The 11,643-nt window shown below is 33.9% G+C and overlaps 2 protein-coding genes across 6 annotated transcripts in view; both read left to right on the top strand.

Moving 5' to 3' along the window:
• LOC102804157 (uncharacterized) overlaps nt 1-11,643 on the top strand; it is a 196,507-nt gene that overhangs the window by 119,070 nt on the left and 65,794 nt on the right. The window lies entirely within an intron of this gene.
• LOC146734707 (uncharacterized) lies at nt 3,788-8,348 on the top strand. The gene is made up of 3 exons (XM_085506847.1): nt 3,788-4,490; nt 5,356-5,634; nt 5,781-8,348. The coding sequence occupies exons 1-3, from the start codon at nt 4,280-4,282 to the stop codon at nt 7,883-7,885; spliced, it is 2,595 nt and encodes an 864-aa protein (XP_085362973.1). The 5' UTR covers nt 3,788-4,279; the 3' UTR covers nt 7,886-8,348.

Below are 11,643 nucleotides of genomic sequence, written 5' to 3'. Positions count from 1 at the left end.
TAAGTGGTCTACAGTGCTGATATTGATAATGCATGTGCCTTGAGTTTTCAATTTTCTAATTTTGGCGAATATTTTAAAATGGTAATTTTTGGTCAAAAATGCTATTTTCGACTTCTTCTCTGAAACTGATGGCCCGATTGCACTCAAACTCATGTGGTATATACTTTGGGTGGACCTCTATCAGATTTGTTCATTTCATGTCCATATCTTCAATTTTCTATTTTCAGCAAATATTTGTTGTCTTTTTTGGTCAAAAATGCTATTTTCGTCGTCTTCTCCAAAACTGGTAGTCCAATTGCTCTCAAACCAGCATGGTATATACGTTGGGTGACATTTTCAATTCTCTATTTTTAGCAAATACTTTGTAATTTTTCATCAAAAATAGTACTTTTTACTTGTTCTTCAAAACCAGTAGTCCAAATTCTTTGGGACTTGGTACACATGTAGCTTGGCTGACACTTCACCCAGTCACTAAAAGTGGCATTATGTTTTATTGTCTCACACTGCCTTTTGGGGTATTTGTCATATACAGCACTAGTCTTTTGTACAATAGCTATTGAGCAACAGGCCATTGTCCTATTTTTTACAAATCCATCTCCTATTAATGGTTTCAATCTAATCTCAATGACTTCATCAGCATCAAATTGATACATGTATGTCAGATCACAACATTTTGGACGGGGACTGTGTCAATGACTTGTTTTATGTAGTGTGTTTTTCACAACCGACTGTCTCGGTGTTGAGAAAAAAGTTCAGATAATTCTTAGCGTGGTACCTACAATATTCAGCAAACAGGGCTGAATCACATCTCTGATAAGATAATAAAGATGACATTGAAATTGTACTGATCCCTTGATAAATGTGAATGTAAGTTTCCAAAATGGTTGTTTCTGATTCATAATAATAAACTCGTACCAATTTGATTAATCAATACATTGAATACAAGACGATTTGTGTTCGCCCTTGAGCCAGAACTGTTCACACTTGAAGTTGAATAAGTCTATTAGTTAAACTAGCATTATTACTAAAGTTATTACCAGAAACTGTTCTTGCACCAAGTTTAATTTGAATCCTTACAAATCAATCTGAGTGATTAGTCTGATGTGCACTCTATTTTATTATGATATGTGCATGGTAACTTGTGCACTCAACATTTTCATTTCATTTATGATTTTTCAAAATGAATCTGATACTTTTCAACCCTGGTCAGGGTGACTGTGACGTAACTATGCCTGAAAGGCAATTAATTATAGATCTAATCTCCCCCTACACCAGCAGTTAATTTGTAATTGAAGTACTAATTCACTGTAAGGGGAAATTGAAATTCTGCTTGGATGGTAACTTGTTACGACCATATCTGTATTAATATTAATATTAAGATTATATTTCTTCTATTGTTTTACATTGACTGATAGAATATAGTTATTCTTATTTATAGACGTGATTTATTAAAGGTAGTGCAATCAACAACTACATGTAGTTGTGTGATTTTTTTTTTGTCAGTGTGAACTAATAAATTTTCATGTGCATGGAATAGGTCAAATTTATTTATTGTTATCATGATTGTCATCCAGAGATGCTTGCCGATTTTGTAGCATTTTCAAGGTTTACTGGGAGTCAAAATAAAATATAGATTCTTTTCAAAGTGAGATATATTGCTTGTCTGTGATTAGCCATATTCAATCATATTGTTTATTATTATATATGCACTGTCATGTCTGGGTATTGTGTAGTTATGTGGAGCAAAAACAAATTATAATGTTTAATGTAATACTGTAAAATACTTTATTTTAGCTAGAATTAATTAAATGTAATAACTGTGAAATACTGTAGTTCTGTATGGAATTTATTTTCACTGAATTTTGACGAGTTAAATGTAAAATATAGGAAAAAAGGTATATTCGCTAGATGTTATTTTCAATGAAACATTCCTATTCTGCAGTACACACAATTTTAAATTACAATGTACTCATAAATTTCAATTTATCTTTTACTTTAAAAACTGGTTGAGCATTGCTTAGCAACAACACTGTAATTAAGTAAGTGATACACTTGCAGTCAGCAAGACAAAATTAAATTAATGAAAATATGTATGTAGGGGACCAGGCTTCTAGTGTTGTCATGATGCTGGGAATTCGGTTTAATATAAGGAGATGTCAGACATGTCAGACATCATCTTGTAATTCAGTAAGTTGTGAATTAAGTGAGAAAATTTGAAGTATTGCTCATTCAAAACTTATAGATGAATTTGTAATTGGTGCTTGAAAAGAATATTCAATGTAATGTAATTACAGTTGTACAGTTTAAATAATTTGTCAACCAATGGTATTGCAGTATTATTACATCAGTCATATATTGTATTTCTGTTATGGTGATAATGAGAGGAATAACGTGGAGAGTAAGAATTCAGGTGGGAGTCTTTAACATGGTATGCAGCTTGAAAGACAAACCCCATAAGTGTTATTATTGTCCATCATTGTTTGTGATTATCAATGTTACTACTCTATATTATAGCACTTATTAGTCCCCGTTCGGACGCAGTCCGAAAACGGGGACTTATGTTTTGCCCTGTGTGCGTCTGTCCGTCCGTCCGTCCGTCCGTGCGTCCGTGATCACCTGTATCTCGAACATGCATGGACCGATTGAGTTCAAACTTCACTCATACATCACACATTATATGGGACATATGCACATGCATTTTTTTCATGATCCGATTAACGATAGCCGAATAGCGGCCATTTTAAGGCCGAAAATGCATCAAAATCGCACATTTTTACCATTCCGGACCCGGATCTCAGTTATGCATGGATGGATTTTGTTCAAATTTGGTACATACATTAAACATAATAGGACCTTGATGCACGTCATTTTTTGTTTTGGATCGGGTTCGAAATGGCCGACTGGCAGCCATTTTGTTTTAAAGAATTCAGTTCTGGATCCGTATCTGAGACATGCTTGGATTGATCGAGTTCAAACTTCACACACACAACGTACATCATGTCACAAATATGTATGTGCATTTGTTTCATGATCTCATTAACGATAGCCAAATGGCGGCCGCTTTAAGGCCGAAAATGCATTGAAATCGCACATTTTCACCATTCCGGACCCGGATCTCAGTTATGCATGGACGGATTTCATTCAAATTTGGTACATACATTAAACATAATAGGACCTTGATGCACGTCATTTTTTTTTTGGATCAAGTTCGAAATAGCCGACTGGCGGCCATTTTGTTTTAAAGAATTCAGTTCTGGATCCGTATCCGAGACATGTCTGGATTGATCAAGTTCAAACTTCACACACACAAGGTACATCATGTCACAAATATGTATGTGTATTTGTTTCATGATCTCATTAACGATAGCCAAATGGCGGCCGCTTTAAGGCCGAAAATGCATTGAAATCGCACATTTTCACCATTCCGGACCCGGATCTCAGTTATGCATGGACGGATTTCATTCAAATTTGGTACATACATTAAACATAATAGGACCTTGATGCACGTCATTTTTTTTTTCGGATCAAGTTCGAAATAGCCAACTGACGGCCATTTTGTTTTAAAGAATTCAGTTCTGGATCCGTATCCGAGACATGCTTGGATTGATCGAGTTCAAACTTCACACACACAAGGTACATCATGTCACAAATATGTATGTGCATTTGTTTCATGATCTCATTAACGATAGCCAAATGGCGGCCGCTTTAAGGCCGAAAATGCATTGAAATCGCACATTTTCACCATTCCGGACCCGTATCTCAGTTATGCATGGATGGATTTTGTTCAAATTTGGTACATACATTAAACATAATAGGACCTTGATGCACGTCTTCTTTTTTTTTCGGATCAAGTTCGAAATGGCCGACTGGCGGCCATTTTGTTAAAGAATTCAGTTCTGGATCCGTATCCAAGACATGTCTGGATTGATCAAGTTCAAACTTCACACACACATGGTACATCATGTCACAAATAGATATGTGCCTTTGTTTCATGATCTGCTTAACAATAGCGAAATGATGGCCATTTTAAGACCGAAAATGCATCAAAATCACGTATTTTCACAATTCCAGAACCGGATCTCAGTCATGCATGGATGGATTTTGTTCAGATTTAGCACAATGTGTTGTACATATGCAGGTGCATTTCGGTCATGATCTGCTTTGAATGTATATGTCACTCAAATATGAACGGAACGGGGACGTGTCATTGACAATGACTTGTTAGTTTTTACCTTGTCCGTACCATCAAAGATGGAAGGAAAAGGTATATTAAGGTTGTATGCGCGGAAATGCACTGCGCATACGTTCTGCGCATTTGAAGCAGACTTTCAAGATGGCTGCCACAACAAACAAGTACGCTTCGCGATCGCCGAATGCACGCAAATTTAAAGGATTTTTGACCGAGAAAGAGAAGAGAAGAAGATTGGCAGATATCCAGGCGAACCGCCAACATAAGAAAGTTGCTGAAGTAGTTTTAGAATCAAATTCAGGTACGTACGTACGGTGTCAGTATACGACGTAAACTTTGGTTGAGTCGTCTGCAACTGTATCCACAACTCGAATCAATATATTTTCGCATTTTATTTGTTTTTATGAGCATCGGATTATGCTTATTTTGGTGGAAACAGTGTTTATTTTTTCCTAATTCCTGTTTCACTAAATACAGAAATTGTGATAAAAAAATATTTGACAACGAAGTTTGTCTGTCGCGTCGTCTGCAGCTTTCATTATTTATGACGAGGTGCCTTCAACGCGAACTGGTAATTTTAACTATACGCACAAAACCCCCAATTTGAGGGCATGATTGTCCTCACACTTCCATATAACCAAGGGGATACAATTTTAACTATGAATAAACAGCATGTTCAAATATTTTCTATATTTTGCTGTTTTGAAATCCATATTTATTTTCCTAGTGTTATAAATTTAGAGCATTGAAATTTCATCTGTTTACTCTTCAGAAAAACATTAACATGTAACATGATGAACTTGCGGCTATGTTAAGGAAATTAAAATTAAAATACTTGCATATTATAGTAGATACTTGAATTTTATTTTTTCTATTTGTTATTGTGTCAAATATTTTTGTTCTAAATACATTGTAATATATATTATTGGACATTTTCTCCCAATAAATGTTTTTTTCTGAAAATAAGCCATGACCTAAAAATTATTGTTATTTTTCACATTATCTGAATGTGAGAGAGTTTCTGTTTTGCCTATGGCTCCTTTGGAAATGATGATTTTGGAATAATGGTTTCTTTTTATTTCTGTAAATATTCATACATTTCTTATGAATAGCACAGATAGTATGTTAACACCTTACTGTTGTCAATATCTGATTTATCTTTACAGAAGTTACTTCAGAAAGTGCTATAAATTGGAATGTTGGACGCAGAATAGTACAGCTGTCTGTTCTAGCTGAGGGATTAAAAGCCTGTGCTGTGTGTTGTGAACACCTTGTTCTGATGGAGTGCCAGGAGGAGAGACGATATGGTCTTGGTAGTGTACTGTATATACCTTGCCAGAGATGTGGTAAACATGTAAACCATGTGTATACAGGTTTGACACATAGGAATGCCAAATCAAACCAAGGATTACCTATATTTGATGTAAATACCAAATTAGCCACCGGTAAGATTTACAGGCAAACTAAGGATTCATCTCAATTATTAACCTCTTATGGTCATATATTGGTGATCATACGTTTAGTAATGTAGGGCAGCAAAAACTAATCTTATAAAATGTTAATCTAAGTTGTTTCTTATTTCATAACATAGGAATGGTACACAGTGGAATGGGAGAGACTCATATGAATAACTTCCTTGCCTCACTGAATATACCGGGTATACACCACAAGACATTAAAGAAAAGAGAAAGAGAAGCAGGTGTTGGTATTGAGAATGTTGCAAAACGACTGTGTGTTAAAGCTCTAACTGAAGAACAAAAACTTAGTTCACATGAAAATCAAGTTGATATTTCCTTTGATGGTGCATGGCAGGGCCGTGGCTCTGGCAAAGAATATAACAGTCTGTCAGGTCATGGTGCTGCTATAGGGGAAGCAACTGGTAAAATTATGGGATATGCTGTGCGTTCAAAGGGATGCAAAATTTTTGAAAATGGGGATATGAACACAAGAAAACATGACTGTCGTAAAAACTGGACAGGGAGTTCCAAAGCTATGGAAGGAGATATTGCTGTTGAAGTGGTACAAACTATTAACAAAACTAGTGCTAAAACAGTATCTTTAACTATGGATGATGATACAACAACCATTCATAAACTAAGAACAGAAATTAACCAAGATATTGAAAAGAGACCAGATATGAACCACACCAAAAAAGGTCTAGGAAATAAACTATATGAACTTTCAAAAAATCACAAAATATTAACACCACGTGTTATCAAGTATTTTCAAACATGTTTTTCCTATGCTGTTACTCAGAACAAAGGTAGGCCAGCTTTAATCAATAAAAACTTGCTTGCCATTGTTTCCCATGCATTTGGATCTCATGAATCATGTGATCGTAAATGGTGTGGTTACCAACGTCAGCCAGATACTTACTGCCACAAACGTCTTCCATATGGTAAAGATCTTTCTGGGGTAGAATTGCGTAAAGATTTAAAATCTATTTTTGAAATTTATGCTGCATGTGCAAATAAACTTTCTCTTATGAGTTCAACACAAGCCAATGAAAGCTTTCATAACACTGTTGCTTCTAAAGCACCAAAAAACAGACATTACAGTAAATCAGAAAGTTTAAATATCCGCATTGTAGCAGCAGTTTCACAGAAAAATAGTGGATACACATATGTTTGTAGTGTTAACAAAGAAAATGGACTATCTCCTGGAGTTGTTTCACAGGTGAGGGGAATAAAACTAGACAATAAAGCAAGAAAAAGAAAGATGCAGACAGAAAACAAAAAATACAAACTTAGACGTATACAATTAAAAGAGGAGCGAAACAAAAAATGTAATGCTACTGAGTTAAGAGAAGGTGACACATACAACACAAACATTGCAATTAGAAATGACATTGATATTACATGTATTCCTGAACCAGTTAATGCTCCTGTACGTTTTCCAGTAAAAATACTTCAAGATTCTCCTGTTGTTGTATTTGATCTTGAAACAACATCATTTGGTATTGATTCCTCAATTTGTCAGATTGCTGCATCTTATGATGGTAAGATAGTTGATAAGTACCCCCGGTATGTTGACCCCTGTCAGCCAATACATCCAGCAGCATCCAAAGTAACTGGGTTGACATATACATGTGGTAAACTGTTTCATAACTTTAATTTAGTACCAACATTATCACAGAAAGATGCTCTTGAGAGTTTTATAGAATGGATTCCATTAAATTCTGTGTTAGTTGCACATAACTGTAAGAATTTTGATGCTAGGATTCTGGTTAGTTCTGTGCAAAGATATGGTCTTTTAGACAAACTGAAACATAAACATTGCTGCTTTTCTGATACGCTCTCTGTATTTCGTGAAATTTTACCACCTCGATCATCTTACTCTGAAGAAAACCTGGTTAATGATTATATACACACTGAATACAGTGCTCACAATGCAAAACATGATGTACATATGCTTCAACAATTGATTGGTAAATGTAATGTTGACATCAGCCATATTAGTAAACATAGCTTCTCTGTTGATTTTATTATAGAAGCTCTTGAATTTCTATTGTGTAGAAAGAAAAATCTGTCATCTCTTAGTCAACTAATAAGTAAGAAGGTAATTACAAAGTGTATGACTGAGAAAATAGCTGCTTCTGGTCTGGCTTTTTGTCACTTGAACTTGGCTTATAGCAGAGGAGGGATAGATGGATTGGTGAAGTTGCTTAGTGAAGATTATTTTGGTCATCCAAGGTAACCAAACATAAAAAACATTCTTGTCACTATCGCAGTTTTTTGAAAAGAAGTAACTATATTTAAAACAATGATTAATGACTCTTGTGATATTTTTTTAGTTCACTAATCCATCCATTCGTTACATGACTTCTTTGAGAACACTAGACTGATATTTGGTATGTAAATGTCTCATAGGGTGAAAATGGGATTATTCATGCAATGTTGGCATATTTTCAGTAAAGAAAACACTTTTTTGTCCATTGATGGGTATTGTATCTAAATATATGTATTTATATCCAGATTTAAAAAAAAATAAATACATACAATTGTATATTAATAAAAATGATAAAGCAAGTGTTATATGATTTTAAAATATGTGAAATATTTAATTATATTAGTATTTATGGACCACTTTTATTTATTTATCGATACATGAATATTTAAAAAAACAGAACACAAAATAAATATTGCTTACAACTAAACAATACTGATCTTTTTGTCACTTTATGTATGTAACACTAGTCATACTCTGCCTTGTATGTATGTTACAGCACACCACACCCCTCCCCACCACCATACACACCTGTGCCCTAACTGAGAATACAATGCTTTCATCAGTATCCCTCAGAAGAAAATAATACTTCAGTGCATTAGTGGCTTGACTTTGAATTTCTATATTTCCAATGAAAGGTAAGAATATTCTCCCAAGCACCCAGCCAATATATATAAACTGTACTTCATATATAAAACAATATAATCTACTGATGTTGGATGTACATGACCATATTTGATGTACCCCAGTATGTATATTGACAAGGGCACTGGCAAAGGTCAAAGGTCACGTAAATGATCCAACATGGCCACCAAGATTATTGAAACTGACAATTAAACTAATTTTTTCTCAAAAAGTAGTGCATTAGCATACAATTTTCAATGTATAATATGGAATAACTTCATAAGTACTCAACATATACACAATTTCAAGAGATTTCCATGGATGAAATTTTTTGTAGGACAGTTTCTATGAATTTTTTATCTAAAATACAAAACCAAATGAAGGAAACTATTGTTTTCTTTAAATAGGTAATTTCTTAAATTCATTAGAATTGAGTTTAAATATGAACTCATATTATGTGCTGATAGGATAAAACCAATTTCAGTAAAAATGTGGATTAAGACTGAGTATAAATGACAACTTAAGTTATTTATGAACGCTACTTAAAAATGCTGACTCAGCATAATTGTGAGTTGTGTATCTTAAAAATTAGTACATTAACCTCATGTTTTTTTTATTTTCTATGAGTTTAGAGTAACATGTCCTGTACACCTGTAGTATTTTAAACGATTTTCCATGGGTTTTTTATTTTGTAGCATTCATCCTTAAGGGCAAAAATTTGTCCCGTGTTGTCGTTGTCGTCGTTAATAATTGTTATTGTGTGCATAATAACTTTACTAATTCTATTCCAAACTTGGTCACCGTATTCATCAGTATAAAGTCTTCCCTGAGTTTGAACAACAGATGTCCTGTATGAAAATATCATGCAAAAATTGAGAAAATCTGATAAAATATTTTGACTGTTTCTACTTGACTGATCACTGGTGATACACATCAAAGGTCACTGATCTCAGTGGAAATATGCATTGTTGTATGTGTTCAATGAAGCAAATGATTTATCTTGTAATAATATCCTTGGTAATGTATCTCAGAATCCCATACTGGGTTTCAAAACCAACTCATGGAGAGATTGCACAGTCTGATACACATTTGCAAACCTACCAATAAAATCTTTACAGAAAACAAGATGTCAGAAAATCAATATAAGCACTCCTATGAAATGGGTGCCTAACTTTGATCAAGATCTGAAGCTAATAGAAAATCTGTTTAGTTCAAAGTTATCAAATCAAAAACAATACATAAAAAATACATTAAAAGCAAAACATTTCATCCACATTTTAAAAAGAAAATTATTCTAAAATATATGTATTCTGTATTTGACAAACAGTTCATTCGACAACTGAAAACTCACAGGAATATGTTTCAGCTATTAGAACAGAATGATAAACTTTTTATAATACTAGTTTAAAAACGCACTTCAAAGATTGCAGTGTTTGAAGATGTAGATTCTCAGGAGGCAACAGTACTGTTGACTTCTCCCTCCACTGGACACCAACTAACTATTTAAGTTGATTTGCATACAAAGCAGAGCTTGCAACATGATAGCTATTCATAAAGGGTGTTTTTTTTTTACTTTTCATATAATACAGTAGTCACACAATGAGGCAGTTCATATTTGTCTCAGTGAATCATTAATTTTTGACAGACACCTGTACAAAATACTTGGACTAAAGCCAGCTAAAATGTTCTGTTATCTTGCATGTTTTATGAATCTATTCACATCTAAATGCAGCACTTTTTTTTTGCAATGAGACATTTGTTTTTATACTAAAATATCTGAATTACTTTGAATAAAGCTATGAAATTATGTCCATTAAAATAATTAAACAAATAAGACACCAATGTTTTTGTAAGATATTTACATCTTTTAAGGACATTCGGTAGACTGATTCCCCACTGTTGGTTCAACCCCAAAACTTGTTTGTATTCAAAATTAATTATGACAATGCATATTCATATTGAAATAAACTATGATAAAGGGAATTATATTATATAACAAAGGGCAAGGTCACCAGAGTTCAACTATGTTTATGTGATAGCTATGCCATAGCTAGATGTGTCGCATCAACACATTGACTCTGCTACTTGTATGTGTTTTGGTTCTTTACAAACAGACTGAATTTGTGTAATAATATCACTCCTTATTGTGATCTATCTTTGCTCACTCAGCGTAATGTTGTTACTGTCTAAGATTTAATCAGTGTAGTTACATATAGCTATGTGTCTCTACAGCATGTCTTATCAGTAACATGTTTTAATATACATGTACCAATGAATCACTGTATTACAAAGAAGTTCATAAAAAGTGGTACTATTTGTATTCATGAAAGCTATCTTGAGTAACACATAGTCAAGTCATAGGTACATTTGCTTATACAATTTATAGGGGCTCCATTTATTTTTAGTCCACCATTCAGGCAGCCTGAAAGGTGAACTATTAATTCTTATTTCAATTTTCCGTCTGTGTCGTTTCTAATATTTTCTCAGAAATTCTGCAGCAGATATCGATGAAACTTGGCAGGTTAATGAACAAGTCCCTGCCGATTATGCCTGTAATTTTTTTTTCCAGATCTGAAAATCCTAAGTGGGACTTTTTCATGATTTTCATCCAAAACTACCTCTCCCTACTGCACTGAGAGAACAACTGAGCATGCTCAGAATAAATAATTAGCTTAGATTGTTATGCTAGGGTTTTTAGTGATGTCGTGACCTTGATCTTATTCAGTGACAGATGGATTGTACCATTACCAATCTCAGTGGAAACTGTAGAGGGGTGTCAGGGCTACATTTTTAGGGGAATTATAGTGGTGATACTGAAACAAACCCAGGTCCTCGTAATATACAAAGACCTGAATCAACAAAGAAGTCAAGTTCTTATTAAAAGTACATCAAGGTTTACTCAGATTTATGAATGCAGTTTCTTGGGCATGTATGAGACATAGTTTGGTGCACTTGTGTACTCTGAGATTTTGGACCCGGGTCAATGAAAGTTTTCAGTAATAAGATTGAGGGAAATCACTTTATGATGAGTTGTACTCACATAGAGTGAATTAATTCATTGCTCTAATATGTTAAATAAATCGTAACACTCATTAGCTTAAAGG

Source organism: Saccoglossus kowalevskii, chromosome 13, assembly GCF_978046115.1.
Source record: "Saccoglossus kowalevskii chromosome 13, keSacKowa6.1, whole genome shotgun sequence".
Taxonomy (NCBI): domain Eukaryota; kingdom Metazoa; phylum Hemichordata; class Enteropneusta; family Harrimaniidae; genus Saccoglossus; species Saccoglossus kowalevskii.
The sequence above is the reverse complement of the archived record's forward strand: the minus strand, read 5'-3'. Positions and strand labels throughout refer to the sequence as shown.